Raw genomic sequence first — 19497 nt, forward strand, 5'->3', positions numbered from 1 at the left:
CTGTGAGTGTGCGTGATGCTGATGGGTCCACATTTGTGGCAGTTTTACCAAGCTGAAATGCCATAGCCTCTTCATGATTTCAGGCACCAAATTATTGTAGACAGGTTTTTCAAAGGGAGGTCTGGACTCTGTTGCTACTAAGAAAACCCCTCCCCTTTTCAAACAGGAACAAAACATCAACACGCTTTGGATATGTATTTGCAAACACACATTTGTACATGCACACATTTTCCCTCTGCAGTTTTTTTCCCCAGGGTTATATCCCAAATGGCATTCCCAAAGTACACATAAGAAATGCCTGGAAATCCTAATGGGGGTATGAGTTCCCAGCCTTTCTCCATTACTGCATGTAAATCTAAGTCAAGCTGAAAATTTCCAAGAGGAAAGTGACCATAAGAAACTCAGTGAGACACTTAACAGAAATCTAAACCAACACATTGCAAAGAGTTGCAAACAAAAACCGGTCTCAAAACCAGCACTCCTCCTGTGACATCATGTCACATTAATCACTGCTAGGTTGACCTAATAAGGATGAAAATTCCCACTTCAGAGCCTGCTCTCCCAAACAAAAAAAATGCATCTTCTGCTGTGTCGGACCTTCCTTAATGTCTGCCAGAAGAGATGGAGCTGGAAGATTTGCTCAGATGTCAGTGTAGCTAGCTGAGGCACAGGGTGGGAGAGAAGTCCATCTTAGTGAGGGTCTTTTCTCCCCAAAGCATGATGGAGTCTCTGAGAATGAGGAATCATTATATATGTGTGTGTATATATATATGATGGAATTTTTTGGCTGGAAAACCAAAGTAAAAATAACTTGGAGAATCCCTACTGTCAAATTTGGCAGTGCAAATGCTTCTTTATATAGATGTGTGTGTACATATATATAGATAGATAGATACCAAGTTAAACAAGCTTTTTCTCCCTTGATTTGATAATGTGCCCAAGGAGAACTTAAGTTGAAGGATTTTACTGATGAATTAATAGTTCTGTGCTTGAGTGGAATAGGAAAGAATGTGCTGTTATACAGAGATGCATGGTTTTGGAGTGATCTGCAGTGGATTGCAAACACTGTGTAAGGTGTGGCTGGCTACCTACTTAAAATCTTTGTTTTGTGGACACCACTAAAAGCCTCTCAGTGAGTGAGTGCTCAGATGTTGACATTTGAAATTACTAAGATATGACTGATTGCATGTTCCCATGCGAAATTATTTTGCCTGCACATGTCTTGTGCAGGATTTCAGATTAAACATCTCCACCTGTAAAGTCTCTGGCACCTCTGTTTTGAAGACTATTCCACCTACCATTCAGTACATGGTAAAGAAATCTTTATTTCAGTCTTCTGAACTTCTTATTTCTCTGGTTTTGTGCCTTTCCTCTAGGAATTGATATGACTAAATTAGGACTCATTACCTGCTGCTCTTTATTTTTAACCAGGAGTATTGAATTGATATTTGAACAGATTATTGTCCCTTAAGGAAAACACCCATGACTGATAACACCATACCTACTGCTAATATAAACTGAAAGATAGTCACATCTTTAAAATTAGGTTAAATTTAATATTTCATGGAGCACATTCAGTTTTGTATTACATTTTTCATGAGGATGTTGACAGTATAAAGGAGTTGACTATAAGGAAAGCTTCAGTCAAGAGATTTTATTACTCTTAATTTAACACAAAATATTTAAAGAATGCAGTGAGATTTTGTATATGGAAAAAATAGCACATCCCAAACAATTTAATCTGATCAGCCAAGAATAGTATCTGTTTATAATATGATTTAAAACACCAGCTAAGGCTGAGCAGACAACATTTATTAGTACTGGATATATTTTTGAAAAGCTATGAGATGAAAAGCCGACCACCCAAGGGGCAAACAATTGCCACTTGCTCTCGCTAAAACTCAGCAGAGCTTCTTTCAGTGTGTGTCACAACTCTTCAGTTTTGCTTCATGTCCTGCCCTTGACTGAATTTGACAACTGTGACAGTCAGCAGAAGCAGTTCCTTTCTGACAGATCAACCCAGATCACCCAGAATGAAAGACCTAGTGCACCCTGAAGGATCACAAGGCTGGGCCATGGGCGGATGCAATCAATTTTCATGGCTATTGTTACAAAAGAAAAAAAAAAAGCACTTAAAGAAAGCATGATGTTCTCTGTATGAGGAAGATGCTGAGCCCCAAACCACAACAGCCCTTTGCAGTCACTCCAGTGCCATTCCTCAGTTTTATGGTCTTTGTAGTAGACCTCAGACAATAAAACTGAGAAATATAACTTCACTTGGGCCCACACAAAAGCTGGCTTTTTCATCCTTGCTACTAAGCCAAAATTTAATAACAGCAGGAATCCAAGTAAACTCCTGTAACAATGAGATACCCTAATTTTTATAAATTCTCCCCAGGGACATTTGTCAATGCTGTTTGAAGAGTCCATAATTAGCACTGAAATGCATTTGTCAAAATAAATCAACCATTTGGGGATGCCTAACTCTGCTGGAGTTTCTGTTCCCCCATGTTTGTTTGTTTTCTCTGTAGAAGATTAATTTAAGACTCAGAGGAAAGCTTTCTCTTGACCAAAAACCTCTCCCTATCCATAAATTCGGAGTGCAGCAGGGACCATTAGATCATCCCATCTGACATACTGAGCAATACAGGCCATGACATCATGTAGACATTAACACTTATCCTCCAGATAATTAAAGCACGTTTGTGGTGGGAGCGATGTCTTCAGATGAATCAACTCTTCTCCAGAGTACAAAAAAAGGAGTTAAACCTTTGTTAAAAGTGAAGACAGAATTCACTATGTTTTTGCTTGTCTCTTTGAATTTTTAATAACCTAAATGTTAAAACAATTGGTAGCAATAACTGAAGTATGGACTATATTTTCCTTGAATGCATTTTTTTTGTCTTCCTTACATTGAAGCATTTCTTTGATAGTCCTAGAATATTCTTTTCACTGCTAGGCAATAAGTCATCACTGTTCTGAGAATCCCCTGCCAGAAACCCCCACAAAACTTATTATTTTAAAATATTTCTTTTAATCCAAGCCCTTGGTGATATGTCCTGACTGTGAGTGCCTCAATCCTGGTGGCTGTTTCTCTTGGACAGCACTGATCTTGTCTCTGAAGGCTAAATCCCTCTTCAGCATCCAGTAAGGGAATATGGGAACGTATCTTATCTTTACTGTCCAGTTATCACATGAGAAATCTTTTTTTTTTTTTTTTTTTTTTTTTTTTTTTTTTGTTAAGTTCAAAGAATTGTTAAGGGAAAATAGGAAACACAATTCAGGGAGATAGGGCTGAGAAGCATTATTAATATGCTAAGGGTATTAGAAATTCCTGCTTATCATCTTAGATTAGTCTGGATGTCCTGTAAACACAAATATAGGGAAAAATATTTCAATATAAGCATGTGAGGGAGAAAAAGTTAACTCTCACCTGGCTATTCAAGCAAGCCCTATCAGTGTTTTGAAAAGACCAGGCCCAGCAGAGATTATATTTTGTGCAAATAATGAAAGCTGTGTTCCTTTCATCATATAATATCTAATGTTTTTTTCTCCTGTCAAAGCTCCTTTCTGGTCTTGGACTAATGACTTTTGCAGCTTGCAGCAAAAAAACATTTGCTAATAATAACCTCTGGAGTGCTTGGAAACTGGTTTCACAAAATGTCCTCAGTTTCTAGTTTGTGAAGAAAAAAAAGATGCGGAGAATTAACCATCTTTTTTATTTTCAATCAGAAAAAAATAGCATGTCCATGCTGCCTTCCAGATTGCCAAGTAAAAGCATGATTCCTCGCCTGAACTTTATGAAGTCTAGATAAAGGCTTTTATGAAATTCATTCCCAATTGCTGTGAGGCAAAGCCTCTGAAATGACCCTGTGGCCTGGAGTGACACAAGGCTTTAGGACAAATGCCTATGACATGCATGAGGTGTTAACTGAATCTGAATATTCCTCTGGCTCTCACTTTGCAATGTCCTGAGTACCCCAGAAAGCCCAGAAAGCAGGGTAACCCTTCTGTGCAAAGAACCAGGCAGTTGTATAGGCCAGGGCAGATTGCTGTGGGACAACATGCTCATGAAGAAATGCTCAAGGGGCAGAACTGTTTGACAAAGGCAGAATTGTTTGACAAGGACAGAATTGTTTTACTAGGTAATGCCAGGTGCAGCAGAGAGATTCAAAGTGTGGCTTGCAGCAGCAGGGCCTTTCCAGAGCCAAGCTCCTGCTTCTGTCCCTGGCTCACACCAGACGTTGCAAAAGAGAGTGCAAGAAGTCCTGAAGGTGACAGCCACAGAATCAGCTGCCAACAGGGAAAGTTTCCTCCAAGTCCTGTAACTCAGATGTTGGCTTTGACCCTGGAGCATTAATCTTTATATCCCCTGTAAGCACTGTCTGTGTTTGTTTGCTCTGTGTCCCCACCACAGTAACTCTGAATCTTCTGGGTGTCCCAAACAAGGACAAAGAGTCTTACTGCCATTTTTCTGTCTAAAACAGAGAAGCTCCTTAGGTGAAAGCTAGAAAGAAAAAAAAAAATGCAATCCCAGACATTATGTCTGTCCTGGAAGTACTTTATAGTTATTTTTCTAAGCTTAGAAAATAGTTTTGCTCTTCTGGTAGGCTGTACAAAGAGCCAAGGCACATTAAATGCACAGAATAAGTAATTCAAATGATGCAGTTCTAGTTACACCATGCTGCAGGGGGATGGAATGGTAGGGACACAGATAAGTGTGAAGGGATGATATTGATACCTTCTTGAATCTAGTTTATTAAATTATTATCAATGAGATGGATGGTGAACTGCTAACATGAACTGTCAGCACTATTTGGTAGAAATCTCACCCTCATTCTTAACTTGTCAGTCTGTGTTTCAAACAGAAGGCTTCAAATTTAAAATAAAGCCCCTTTCTGATAAAGCTGCCAGGGAGAATAAATGATTAAATGTATTGAGCTGTGGTGCTGCCAGCTGATCCCCTCTCAGTGGGCAAGGCTGGGCCTGAAAGGAAATGCAATAATATTGCAAAGCCAGGTCTGAAATCTGTCCTTTCAGTGAAGAAAGCAGCTCCCAGGCCCAAGACCTCTATCCCTGACCTCTTCCAGGGCTGCAAAACTTGCTCAAGAAAGGGGCTTTGCACTGAAGGACTTTCTATTATTCAAAAGGACCATGGAAAAGGCTGGGATACAGGAAGGACCAAGAGTATAGAAGAATGAATGAAGAACACAAAGAGACAAAAAGGAAAGGAATAGGCAAAAATCAGAGATAGAAGAAATAATTATTTGTTGGGGATTAGGATTTTTCCTTTTGCTTCTTTCTCTCATGGAGTTTTATCCCATCTGTGGCTAAGAACCAATAATGACCAGTACTTAAGAGAGGTAAAAAAGGTGGGGAAAGTGTGCAGCTGGTTACTGTCTTACCTGGGAAGTTTTCTCTTTGTAAGGATGAGATTTTGGCTGGATGCTGTGGGGCTGGGCTGGGCTCCTCTTGCTCTCTTGCCCTTGGCATCGGAGGAGGCACAGCTGATCTGTGGTCACTGCCCAGAGGATTTGCTGCCACAATGGAGATTTTGGCCTTCCTTGTGTCTCCTGCTGTGGGTGAGCCTTTGCTCGTAAGAGCATCTGTTGGACTGGGACCTTACTAATGTTACCCAATCTGACTGGGAGGGACCCTCACCATCTATATGAGTACCTCAGGGGAAAAACCCAACCCCAACCCTCACTCCCTTCCCGTCTGAGTGGGGCAGCTGCTATAGGAGGAGCCCGGCTGCTGCTGCCCAGGCCTGCTGCTTTCTCTGCTGCCTCTTGCTCACTCTAACCCACACTGCCTGCCTGCCAGGACACCCTGCAGCCCCTGCTACAGCTGCAGAGTTTCTGGTACATTTCCTTTGCTACTCTGGTGTGGGCTGATCCCTGCAGCCCCAGCCGCTGCCGGGGGATTCCCGCTGCGGCCATTCCCGCCATTCCCGCCTGAGGGAGGCGCGCCCGCGCCACAGCGCCCCCTGCAGGCTCGGAGGAATCACCGCCCCCAGCCTGCCGGGAGCCAGCAGCGCCCCTGGCGGCGCTGCCCGGAACTGCACCAAGGGGAAAGCGCCGAGAGAGAGGCTGGGACTGGGTTTGTGCTGCTCTTTGTGCTGCTGCTGCTGCTGTTTGTTTGCCTGGTTATACATACTAGTAAAGAACTGTTATTCCTTTTCCCATATCTTCGCCTGAAAACCACTTAATTTCAAGTTGTAACAATTTGGAGGGAAGGGGGTCATATTTTTTTCCATTCCAAGGGAGGTTCCTGCCTTCCTTGGCAGACATCTGTCTTTCAAACCAAGACATTATTGTAACTTTTTATTATTATTATTTTGTATAAAACCTGCTTTTGCACAGCATCTGACTTAACCACATATCCAACAGACAGCCTCAGAGAAATTCACAGTCCTGGAAATGGAGGACAGGAACAAATTGTATGCGCATCACTCTGACTCTTCTTGGAAGCCGTAGCTGATCATTGTTTGGACACACAACAGACAGATTAATTTCTCCAGATGTTCACCATCCATCCTTCCAGAATATTAATAGGCAGGCCAGGGAATAAATGCTTTCAGCAGAAATTTCCATTTCATCTGCTGCTTCAGAGGAAGTATTTTGTCAGTTTTTGTTCTGGAGACCACCTGTTCCAAATGCAGGGAGTCCACACCTCTGAGCAATGCCCCTCTGTGCCACCATCCAACACCTCATGAAGCCTGAAACATCCACCCAACAACTGCTGATGAGCTACTTCCAAATAGAATGAGAATCCAGCATTGCTTTTGACTGTTTCACCTTACAGGAAAAAGCAAACTTTAAATGTTTGAGTGGCTTAGAGGGTCAGAACAAGGATAGTACTTCTCTCAAGCCACAGACATTAGAGAATTTCTGCAGGAGATTTGAAGAGGAACTTGTCCATAGTTATGCTAATTCACACAGGAAAAAAACATGTATCACTTTAGATTACCAAATGTGATGGACTTAAGTTATCTTACGTTCATGTATTCCTGTAGAAAAACTTGTGATGCCATTTTTGAGAAGGCTCCAGGTAAGAAATGCCCATTTTAATTTGAAGAGGAAAGCTTCTTCACACCAATTCTCAGTGCCAGATTATATAAAGAACAAGGGTGAAGCATTGCTAAAAAACAGGAATTCAGGAGCAGCACCCACGTCCCCCTGAAAATTAAGATAGTTTTGAAAACACTATCTCTAATATTACTGGCAGGCTTCCCTCTCATTCCCATTCATGAGTTCCCACTGGTAAAAAATAACCTTCTTCTAGAGGAAGCAGACTTAATCCTATGAAAAGTAAGTGAAGCAAATAAATATGTTTCCTTCCATGTATGAATCTATCAGAAAAAACAAAACATGAAGAGAATGTTAAAGAGGCACCTGCTTTTTCCAGCTTGAATAATTTCAATGAAACAGATGCCCAGGTGGGCACACAGGAGGACTGGGATTTTTCAGCTTGGGCTACAGCTAGTCTAAGATGTGTGTTGTCCTGCAGCCAAGTACCTCACCTTGAGAAGAAGAGCAGGACTGCATAATTTCACTGGTTTTCCTGCCTTTCCAGCTTTCCTGTGGGGTGGACAGGTCACTCACCTGATCCAAATTTGCTCTCAAAATGCCCTTGCCAAAAACCAACACAAAAGAAAAATCCTGGGAAACCATAGGTGAAATGGTAGCTCTTCTCCAGTGAAATCCTTGAGGAATTTAGTTATTCCCTTTAAGAGAACAAGGAATTCACACAAAAAGATCAATATCCAAATGCCATGCACAAAATCCTTGGGAATACAAATCCTTGTTGAATACAGAAGTTTTGTGAAGCACTGGCATAGGACAGCCCCACATTTTGTGACAGCCAGCAGAAAATAAGAGATGCTTGATGGGAAAAATACAATTAAAAAAATCAGCATGCCATTAAAACAAGTATAAATACACATTATATTACATGAGTGAAGTGTGTTTTCTTTAGTGTACGTGCCATTTTTATTAATTCATACACTAAGTGCTAGGGTGTTTTCTAATGCCATTAGGTGGTGCTTTCAGTAAGCAATGGAATAAATAGTTCTTGCACGGTTCTCTTCTGCAGTGTGTTCTCTTTTTTTAAGTAAAAGGAAATTGAAGCAAAACACCACAGGTGCCTCCTTCTGAAGCCCAGTGCCTGGCACAAAGCTGTGCATCACGTTTCTGAGGCACTCTGGCTCCCCTCGGGCGTGATAAACTGAACTTTGGGCACGATGAGCGAGGAGTTGGTTCTCCGCATGGAGTTGCTCCTCCGAATGGAGTTGTTTCTCCTCATGGAGTTGCGCTTCCTCAGGGAGTTTTGGTGGGACAGCTCGCTCTTCTGCAGGGTCTGGATGAGGATGGAGGGCTTCTCATCGAGCTCCCGGGCGCTGCAGCGCGGCGCAGCCACCTTGACGGTGTTGCCGAACTTGGAGTAGTCAACGGCGTACACGCCCTCCTCCTCAGTGACAATGGGCACGAAGCGGTGACCCCACAGGATCTCCTCTGCCACGTAGGAGGTTCTTGCCTGTGTTGTGATGCCGGTGGTTTCTACGACCCCTTCCAGTATCACGATGAGCTCCAGGTCCTGGAGTGCCAGGTCGGAAGCAGAGATATCATAAAGAGGACTCCGCTTGTCTATGACATGGCAAATGATCAAGGGAGCTACCAGGAAAATGTTGTTGCTTTCAATGGGATTATCCACGGGGATATCCACTTGGTGAATGGGTATGACTTCTCCTTCAGGGGTCGTGGTCTTCCTCACGACCTGGATTCTCACTGAGGCACTGATGATCATGCTCTTCCTCAGGTCCCCCACCCGGAACATGAAGCAGAGCTTGCCGTTGCGGACGGCGATGACCGCCTGCCGGCTGAAGATCAGCGTCTCGGCTCGCCGGTGAGCCTGCGCCGTCTTCATGAATATGCAGCCCAGCATGACAGCATTGATGATCAGCCCCACAATGTTCTGCAGGATCAGGACTGTGATGGCCAGGGGACACTCCTCGGTCATCATCCTGCCCCCAAAGCCAATGGTCACCTGGACTTCGATGGAGAAGAGGAATGCGGAGGTGAAAGACCTGTAGGGGAAGATTGCGCCCAGTTAATTCTCAGAACGTGGAGCACAGACTGAGAAGCTGAGAAGCTCCCAGAAACAAACTTAAGAACATGTTTGTATGGCTCTAGCACACATAAGCCTTCTGTTAACACCAGCCAAAGCATTGCATGCTTGGTGGCTGATATTTGTGTGGCTGGTGTGGTGTCTAATGGTGGCAGGGAAGACCTCAGAGCCTGAGCTCCTCAGAGACCATCTGGGTGACCCTGAGCAGCTCAGGGAATCTCTGTCCAGGAGCACAGCTGCCCACAGGCTTAGTGAACAGCTCTGGAACAGCTGGGCTTTCCACCTTTTCCATGCCATGAGGCCCTCGGTGGAGAGAGGTGGTTTTGGCAAGCATGGACAATCAGCTGGAACACAGATCCTTCCACCAGCCTGTGCAGGGAAAGGAAACAGGGAAAACTGCAGCACTTCACTCATGCTACCTGAATCATGACCCACAATTTCCTGATGGGGGGAAAAGGGGATTTCCCAGATGTGTGATACTTCCCAAACCCTTGCTCACCTTGTGACTGAGCAGGATGAGGCTACAGAGGGAGGCCAGTGGCCCACACAGTATCCCCCTGCACACCGTGGCAGCAGACAGTGCTGTGACCCCAGGGCTTGGGTTCAGCTCACTGTCAGGGCAAGACCAGGTGGAAAATTTCAGCACAGAAGTGGGATGTAGAAGAGTGGGTTAAGTTAAATACACTACAATGCTATGGTGATGGGAATCACAAAATGCTGTCCACAAACTTCCCAAAATACATTATTTATTGTAGCCACAAAGCCATATCCCCTGTATATATCAGGGTCCTTAACTTCTTTTTATATTTATTTATTCCTCTATTCCTTCCAGATACATCCTTCCAGTGCAATCCAATAAATCTGAAGCAATCCAATGCTTACAGGGCTATACCAGTGGAAAATATATCCTGCCCACGAAGATGGGTCTAAATAATTTATTTGGTTTGCTTTGCTTTTCAATTAATCTGCTTCTAAATTATTATTTTTTTCTTTTTTAGACATATTTTCACTGGGGTATGGAGGACACATTTAAGTAGCTTAGGTTATATCAATGATAATTTTCTGTGCAATCAGAAAGCCCATCTTTCAGAAAACCAACCAGTCTCTGCACAGATATCTTTGAAATAACTTTCTTTTGTCTTTTCTATTTTTCTTAGTCATTAACAAATTCCTTGGTTTTGAGGGGGTTTATTTTGTATTTCACTCTGAAGAAATCAGGGACGAAGGAGTTAATTAATAGAATCCATGGAATGATTTCTTATAATCATGAATATTCAGTTTCATGCAGAATGAAGCTTCTGGATTCAAATTCAGTCAGCTTAATTCAGCTTAAAACTATCCAGTAAATAGTCTGACTTCCCTTAGCAATACCCTTTCTTTGTTTGAAAAAAAAATGGCAATCCATCTTTTTAACAGTGGAAGTAAGTGAAAGAGCAAGTTTGGAAAGCATTTCAACCATGTGAAATGGGAGAGAGAAAGTGCAAATCACATCATTCCCAGGTCATTCCCCTCAGGGCTGTGTAGCAGCTTTCCTTTTTGGATAATGTTTCATTTCTGTGGCAAAGAGATGTGAGGCATAGAAATTTCTGCTTTGTAGAATGAAAGAGCTGTGCAAGCTCTAGGCACTGGTTAAAATTTCCAAAGCCACGTTTTCCCATAAATATGCGATGGCACCTACCCAAGAAAGTGCTCCTGAAATTTCTGTGGGCCTAAACCTCAGGGGAGTAGGTTAAAAATGACTCGTCGTGATTTTGGCATTGCAATACTAAAGGTATTTTACACCCCAAAACTTGCCATTCTAAAAGATGTCAGCAATCACATCATTACTTCATGACTTGGACCCAAGTGGTAGCCAGATTTCCCTAGGAAAAGAAAAGATTTTGGGTGCTGGAGCAGCTGTTGCCTGGACACCCCACGAGGGAGGGGTGTGTGTTCTCTGCCATGGGCTAAACCTGTAATGATATTGATTCATGCATTGTGTCTCCTAGCAGACGTCCTGGAAGAGCCACAGGCAGCTGTGGGAGGGAACAGGGGCAGAGTCCTGGCTGTGGATGTGGCTGGCCCCAGTGGCATGAAGCCCTTAGCCCCCAGCTCAGGATCTGCAGGGTGACACAGCAGCCACGCCAGGGGAGCCACCAGCCACGCACAGGGATGTCCCCTCAGCTGACCCTGGAGAGCTGCAGGGCTGTAGCTGTTCACTGATTCCAGTTGGACAGATCCCACAAATCCCAGAAATGCTGGGGGTAATGCTCCTGCGGGTGCAAGCTGGGTCATGATATCTCATTTCAGAGGAAACTGCTTGTGGCCAGACATCAGAAAAGAAAGAAGACAGCAACCCCTGCTCCAATTCCCCCCATCCTAGTGAAGGGTTGCTTGGAAAAAATCCCCTCCTCTTTTACCTTGGAAAATCCCCATTTAGAAAAAAAAGTGTCAAAACAAAAGGAAAGTTAAATCTCTGCTATTTCATGAGCCAGATACAAAGATACAGATACTTGTGGGAGAAAGGAGAAAAGGGAAATGGATTTGCTGATGTCTCAGAGCATCCTGCAGCCCCCAGACCCTCAAAGCACTGCAATGTATAAAGGCAGGTGATCTGGGGCAGCCTGGTGGTACAGAACTTTTCTACAGGACTTTTCTACCTAAAAACCTAGTGCTAAAAATGCAGATTTAATTGATGAAATCCTGAAGTGATCTTATGGCTTACCCCACCTCCAGTTCACAGTTTTCTCTTCCACATATGTTTGTGTCAGCTTATCAGTGCCCTGACAATTGTGGCTTTGGGGACAGAGAGCAAAATAGTTCGACAGGTGGCATTCAGTCATCCCTTAAGCTTTCACTGTCTGACAAAAATGCACAGTGTGGAAAGTGTTCCTCGGTCCAACTGCTGGCCTATGGCTTCACAAAAACATTTTGAAGCCCCACATATTTAACACTCATGAGAGTCATCTTGAAACACACTTGGAATTTTGTCCTAAGGGACACATTTCCTGGCACCTCTGACTGGTGCCCTGCCTGACACCCAGAGCTGGTTCCCTGCCTCTTGGGCACTGCTCTGGAGGGAGCACCTCTGGCCGACGTGGCGCTGGGGATGCTCCCGCTGCCGTAGACAACGTTACAATACATATAACACATACCCACTCTTGCAGCAGGCTCTTATCTCGACAGGCAATCGAGTTACCCACAGAGTGTGGAGACACATGAAAAGCAGCAGGTCTCCCTCTCTTTCAGATCCTGTAAGGAATCAAAGACATCTACAGTACAGTATATTCCAAGCCCGGGAGGCTTGCTGAGTTTACGCAGTCTAGAGGAAAACACTGCACTTTTCAACTGTCTCAACCAAACCCAACGGTTCATGTAAACCAAAAGCTGCACTCCAGACAACACCAGGACAGCTGGCAGCTCTGTCCCCCCCCTTCCTTCATCCCACCAAACTCTACTTTACCTGACACACGTCACGCATGGCGTCCACTTCGTGCTGTTCGAAGGGTTTTCTGTGCTCGGGTCCATGTCGCCGTGGGCAAAGGCCACCAGCCACCACATCATGGCAAAGAGCAGCCAGCTACACAGGAAGGACATGGTAAAGATGACCAAGGTGTGACGCCACTTCAGGTCCACCAGGGTGGTGAAGATGTCTTGCAGGAATCGCCCCTGCTCGCGGATGTTCTTGTGGGCCAGGTTGCAGGCGCCGTTCTTGGCGATGAAGCGGGCTTTGCGCGGCCGGTCGCGGATGCGCGGCTTGCGCAGGTTCTCGGCAGCGATCCGCGCCAGCACATACTCTTCAGGGATGATACTCTTGCGAGCCAACATCTTCCTGCCACCATAGTCCACTCAGCAGGATGAGAAATGGGGGGTGGTCTCTCTAGCAAGTCTCTGCAGGGCTCGCTTTACCCTGCAAAATAGAGAGAACCTGGTCAGAGTTGTCACCTGTGCAAGAAGACCCCATTAGGTACCCCCTGCCAAGCCCCGCTACATTAAATGCTGCTTCTACAGTGCCCTCCCTCTCTCACACCATCATTTTAACATGAGCAGTCGGTATCAGCTCGGAGCAGAAATGAAAGATGCTATTTGGAGACTCCTTGCAGGAAGGGAGGCTGCACAGCAGTCTCACAAAGTCGGTGTAAAGTACCGTGACAGACACCAGCTCGGTTCCTCAGGCTGTTTCTCCGGGAGACAGCAGTGCTCAGATGCGGACCGGAACACGAAGCACTAAGTTATTCGCATCCTTCAGGACCTGGAGAATCAGACGTCTGTGGTTTGAGCCGAAGTTAATTTGCGGAGACAGCGTGGAGACTCTCTCCTTTCTGCTGCAGCCCCGCAGCGCATCCAGCAGCCCGCCGGGAGTCCCTGCCCGGTCCCCCGAGAGCATCACAAGAAGGAGCCGAGCTGGAGGTGCGGCAGGCAGGGAACGGGACTCCTCGGAGCAGGCGGTCGCATTTTCCCTCGCAGCTCTCCTTCCCTTCCGGGATCAGGCGGGGAAACCCTCCCTTTATTCCCAAACTTTGTTCCCAAACGGGTGACAGAACAAACCCACGGAAAGCCCGGCTCCTCGGCGGCTGGCCCGTCCTACCGGGGGAGGGCAGGGCTGCCTGACCCCCCGGCGCCTCGCGGGGTCCCCCGCAGCCCCCGGACCCGCCGCCACTCACTGCAGAACGGGGCGGGACGCGGCTCCGGGCGGAGCGGGGCGGGCGGAACGGGGCGGCGGCTCGGGCTCGGGATGCGCGGCGGGGCCGGGGAGGGGCCGGGGCTGGGGGTGCGGAGCTCGGGCTGGGGGTGCGGGGCTCGGGATCGGGATGCGGGGCCGGGGAGGGGCCGGGGCTGGGGGTGCGGAGCTCGGGATCGGGATGCGGAGACGGGGAGAGGCCGGAACTGGGAATGCGGGGCTCGGACTGGGGATGCGGGGCTCGGGATGCGGGGCTCGGGCTCGGGATGCGGGGTCGGGGAGGGGCCGGGGCTGGGCGTGCGGGGCTCGGGATGCGGAGCACGGGCTCACACGCTCCCTGCGCTGCGGACAATGGGTTGGAGGGGTTTTAGGCAGATTGCAGCCCCTTAAACAGCGGAGTAAGGTGCTAACACTGCTGGTCTGTGCCATTTCAATAATTACACAAAGCCAAGAGTTTGTGCCTTCCTAACCTTATCTTCTCTCGAATCTGGCTGAGACAGAGGAAGCGAGGCTTGTGCGTAAGTGTTTGGAGGACCAAAGCCAGAATCTCATGACCTTTGCAGCTTTGGACAAATTTAATTACCTGTCTCTGCAAGAAAGGAAGAAAAGACATTTCACGGGTCACAGCCCTTGCTGAGCAGCTTCAGGCCCATTGTAATGTTCAGCTGGGCAATAGGCACTGGCAGATTTGTATTTTGGGACTTGTATTGGGGTGGGTATAGGAGGAATTATGTACAATGACAACCTCTCCCCCACCTCCGCAGCGAAATCCCTGAAGTTCTTTCTCTTTCCCACTGGTTGAGGTTGACAGTTTTGGCTCTTGTGTTTAATGGAAACTTGCATTCTTGGAAATTGCAGTTTTTTGTTGTTTTTCTTTTTTTTTTTTTTTTTGTCCTGAAGTCTTAGGGTTTGTAATGGGAAGAATAAACAGTACATCAACTTTATAAAAATATCTAAATTTAGATTTTTATGAAGCAAAGTGCAGAGATTGTGTCAAATTAACTCCTGTGCATCCAAGGAGTGTGAGAGTGAGAGTGTGTGTCTGTGTCTGTGTGTGTATGGTAGGGAGGTTCCAAACTTTTCTGTGCATCACTCAAGTGAATCACCTGTGGGGTATAAAATTCCTACAGAACAAAATGCCTCACTCCACTCTGTAAACTAGGGAAAAGCTTGACAGGCCTTCTGCAGTCAGGAAGGGTTTAAGCACATTCAGACTTGGAAAAACTGAGAAGGCACATTTGACAGGCAGTGTAATCCTCAGCTTGAAGATATCCACCCTGCTGAACACATGCACGTGCTTAACTTTAAATAGATGAGTGGTTCCTGGAAACTTCTCCAGCACTGGCCTTTGCTAATACCACATACCCAGTAGCCAGAGGAGAGACATACACAAAGCCCCAGTCATATTAGGCAATTAGCTAAATATTTATGTGTGAAATTAACTTTAGGCAGATGGGAAGGTGAAAAATCAGGGTCTAAGCCAAATACCTTTAGAATCTATCCAGACTCTGAGTACAAACACATAAAGTCACTTGGGTGGGTATCTGCAGTGTCAGCATTGTTGGTGTGTTCATGGGCCAGGCTTGGGAGAACTTGGGCAATGATCCCTCTGCAAAGGGGGTGGCAGAGACAGCTCTAGAGGGGGTGACTCATTCGTGACTTTGCTTCTAACACAAATTAGCTCATGCCACATGCCAAATTACCCACTTTCCTCTGAAATTCTTGAAATCCCCAGCTTTATAATCAGGGGCACACAAACACCAAGAAAAGTTGCTTTGTTTACTTGCCACCTCAGAGCATAGCCCACGTGTGTGGCTGTTTTCAGTCTCATCCCCTTCTCACGCAGCCCCTCAAGAAGCTGCTGTGCTCCCCGCCTCATCTCTGCTGGTAGTGAGTGCAACTGTGTGAACACACAGTGTGTGGTTTAGCAGCTAGTTTAGAAAAATGGATCAAACCCATCTTTGAAGGCAGGGGGAACAAGGAGCAACATTCCTCAAGCTACTCAAGTGGAACAGAAACTGCTGCCAGCACTGGCACTGTCAGGAGTCCCCTGTGAGCTCTCAGGCCCACGTGCTCCCCACTAACTTGTTGGAGGTTTCCTCCCCCTAAACTGGGCACCATGCAGAGGCTGGAATTCTTGTAGCTGAGATAGGAAGGGATCCATCAAACACACACAAATAATCCTGGCACAGCCCCAGTGTGGCTGAACAAAAGTTACTGATCCTTTCACCCACCATCATACATTGCAGGAAAAGTGCTTATAAAACCCCATCTTTTCCTCTCTGACTGTTCAATACAGGAAGAGTTGCCTTCCTCCTAACTTCTACTGGAGATGAGTTTTGAGGAAGCCTGCTGGGCCTTAACTGCAGGGATGTGAGGATCAGGAGCTCCAGACATAATTCTGAGCACAGCATCCATTTCCCCAAGTTCCAGTGTATGAATATGCTCTGGAGAGTGACAGCTACTAAAACCCTTCCCCTCTGACCTTATAAATACTTGCTTGGTTGCCACATGCACACTTGAGTCTGAGATTTAAGTAATAGCTGGGAAAATCTCCTAAAATGTCTCCTAACCCATTTGGTAAGGAACAGAGTGTCTGAGTGTTGTGAACACAGCCTTTTCAGGAAAAAAAATGATCAGAATTGATGGCAGTTTTAGGTCCAGTTTTCTTATAGCCCTTCTTGTGTCTCCTCTCTGTTTCATTCCCCTCCACCCACAAGCATTACTGATATTATGGTAAATATCACTTCACAATTATGCCTATCTAAAAAACAGGATTAAATAACGCACTTAGACATGAATCTGAAATTTCCACATTAGAGCTGTGTCCAGCCCTTTTAGAAAATCCTGCTTTGTAATAAGTTTTGTTTGAAATTCTAATCTTAGCTTAGAGATAGGATGACTTTGCAGGCGTCCAGAGATGTCATGCACTTAGAGTGAGGCTTCCACAGACACACAAAGCTGATAAGCCATATTCGGATAGCGTGGGTGAACTCTTCCCTACATGAGCTGGCAGGACATCCATCAAACATGAAAGAACAGAAACTGCAAACTAAGGGCATCTGTTACCCTGAAACAGCTCCTTTCCCCCCACCCTGTTTCATGCAAGAGCAGCAGGACAAAAATAGTTTTTATCAGCAGAATACATGTAACGAGTGCCCCTCATCCAATGTAAGTTGCATAGTGAAGTTTGTTCTTTACATGCCTTTTCCTGCAGTTTATCCTGAAGCTCTGGGAAGAGCAACCCCAAGTTGGGGTTGTTTCCTTGGTTCCCTGTGCCACAATTTATGGGGAGGCTGTAAATCTAGGTAGGTTGAACATGGTTACAGTGAGTCTCTAGCTATGTTCCTAGAGTGTGGTGTCGCTTAGGTGCTTCCCCTCTCTAGCTCTCTGGCTTTTCCAGAGTTAAATTAAGATTGTGCCAGTGACAGAAGGGAGATGCCATGTCTCACCTTCAGATCTCATCACAACTTGGCAACTCCAAGCCTTCAAATCTCAAAATGCTCTGGTGGGACCTGAATAAGTAGATGCCCCAAATTTGAATGATTCAGCCATGAAAACCTGCAGTACTCAAAGATTCTTAGACTCCCACCTTCCTGCCTCTGATGGAGAAGTCTAATGGTCATATTGCTGAAAGAGTAAGGGCCTAATGTGGCTGGTAGAATAAAAACATATATAACCATTAAATATGGAAGAATATGCTGCTTTGAGGCATCTGTAGCTGTGATCCTGAAGGGAGGTGGTTCTGGACCATGTCATTTACACAAAGCTGCATTAGTTCCTTAGTTACATGGTTAAATATTTTACTGCACTCTGAAGTGATATTTATGGATATAGCCTGAAAATCCTGAAATAAATTAAAGGGAGAATTAAGAAATGTCATGGGAATAGCTATGAGGAACTCTTCTGGGCAGTCCTAGCTGGGACTGTTCATTACTTACTTATACCTTTAATCCAAAGGTTGTATAACCATGTAATGTATTTATGTACAAAGCAGACTAATATACAAACATGGGAATGAATTGCAGTGGCACTGAAATGTGCAGTGAGCTGTTGTGAGCTGGATGCTGCATTATTATATAGCAGCTCATTGGATGAAAATGTTCCATGTGTTCCAAGTGTTCCATGAAAATGGGAGGAGGCATCTTGTGCAGTTGCAATTACACCTCATAGAAACCAATTAAAAATATATTTTAAATAACTGCTTGTTTATAGTGTTCAGAATCTGGACAATTATATTAGAGAAATGATCAGCCTCTGCCAGGAATGTCTGTTCTGTTTGCATGGTTAGTATCTAGCTGCAGACAAATGCTATCAATAGTGAACAATTAATAGTAACTGTAGTAAATAGATTTTCTAAAAATCTCTCTTCTCTTGACAGATTACACTTGGAAGCTTCTTGGCTTCATTCAAGCCAATACTTTAAGCTTTCCTGCCAGAAACAAATCAGCATCAGCAAGTTGCTAATTTGTTCAAGTCAGCTAACTTCTGCTTCATGACAATTTTTTTCGTCATTTATATACCTGATAGCTTTTCCCCACAGTTCTGCACAGAGGTCAATTCTAGTGAAGAAAAAACATAGCAGTAAAAAGCCAATGTGGAAATGATTGAGATGTTTGCATGGCAACAAATAATTTGATTTACAGTTTTGTTTTCAGACTTTTCTTAATAGTCTCTTAGTTTTGCCTCTGAAAGGATTTGTTTTGCAAAGAAATGAAAGAGTTCTTCACATGCCACCATGGAATTCATATCAGAGAATTTACATAACATATTTCAATTTTAAAGAAGGCTTTTAAAAGATGCCACTTGAGGATGGAAATATGCTGAGTTAATTTTTGCTTTTAATCACATTTAGTGGGAGAATCATTGCTCCAGAGAGGTTTTAACAATTGGCACTGTGGTTTCAGTGGATATTTTAGAGTTGATTTTGACTGGCAGTATCATACTGGAAACATGTGCTTCTGAGGGGAATATACTCTAACTTCTGACACTACATAATGGAAACATGATATTGAAAACATGGCCCCTGACCACAGTTTTTTTTATAAAGGTAGTTGTTGACTCAACTGCATTATATCTCCATTTATTTTTTTGATAACATTTCTGTGAGCATTTGTGTAAAATGCTCATGTGAGGTTTCCTTTAGGTTTTCACGATGCATTAACAAAATTGCTTGTGAGTGTATTGACACCTTTACACAATAAATCACAACAGCCCGTTGCTTTGGGAAGCAAAAAGAATGCAATCAATTACATGAAACAACTTACTGTACAAGGAGTTTTTACTACCTGACCACATTTGAAATTGTATTTCTATTTTAAGAAAACACAATTCAATATTATTGCTTTTTGCAGAGGTTTTATATACACTGAGAGGTAAACTTCTTTGGGCTATATGCCTGCTGGTACTCACTGAGTTCCAAGGAGATGTATGAATTTATAGCAGAGGTGTTCTGCTATAACAAACCTAAAAGAGGCTTGTCCAAGTGCTTGAGAAGCATTGGAGAATATATTCTTTCAGCTGAATGATACATTTGGGAAAAGCAGGCACACTCTTGCAAATAAAGAGCTTTTTCAAGCCTGCAGAGAGACTGGAACTTATAAACACTTGATATACCTCTTGTGTGTATCACTTGGCCTAACAAAGCAGAGATCTCTCCCTGCAGATTTTGCCTTGCTTATGCCCCTGGCTTAACAGAGCCCCCCCCAAAC

The 19497-nt window shown here is 44.7% G+C and overlaps 1 protein-coding gene across 2 annotated transcripts; it reads right to left on the reverse strand.

Moving 5' to 3' along the window:
* Window positions 1-7884: 7884 nt before the first annotated feature.
* KCNJ8 (potassium inwardly rectifying channel subfamily J member 8) lies at window positions 7885-13817 on the reverse strand. Of its 2 annotated transcripts, none has more exons than XM_079304277.1 (3): window positions 13770-13817; window positions 12569-13015; window positions 7885-9085 (listed from the first exon to the last, which is right to left on the reverse strand). In XM_079304277.1, exons 2-3 carry the CDS (start codon window positions 12931-12933, stop codon window positions 8185-8187), a joined length of 1266 nt encoding a protein of 421 aa, XP_079160403.1. In that variant the 5' UTR covers window positions 12934-13015; window positions 13770-13817; the 3' UTR covers window positions 7885-8184. The 2 variants fall into 2 exon arrangements, with proteins under 2 accessions (XP_079160403.1, XP_079160402.1); XM_079304276.1 differs by lacking the exon at window positions 13770-13817 and adding an exon at window positions 13253-13763.
* Between the last annotated feature and the right edge of the window lie 5680 nt (window positions 13818-19497).

The sequence above is a fragment of the Erithacus rubecula genome (assembly GCF_903797595.1).
Source record: "Erithacus rubecula genome assembly, chromosome: 4".
NCBI classification, from domain to species: Eukaryota; Metazoa; Chordata; class Aves; order Passeriformes; family Muscicapidae; genus Erithacus; species Erithacus rubecula.

What these genes read in the sequence shown, in the direction of transcription:
- KCNJ8 (XM_079304277.1), bottom strand. Translation starts at nt 12,933, where the DNA reads ATGTTGGCTCGCAAGAGTATCATCCCTGAAGAGTATGTGCTGGCGCGG. An exon ending in CCATGCGTGACGTGTGTCAG is followed by an intron (nt 9,086 to 12,568) that starts GTAAAGTAGAGT and finishes CTTCCCCTACAG; the next exon opens with GTCTTTCACCTCCGCATTCC.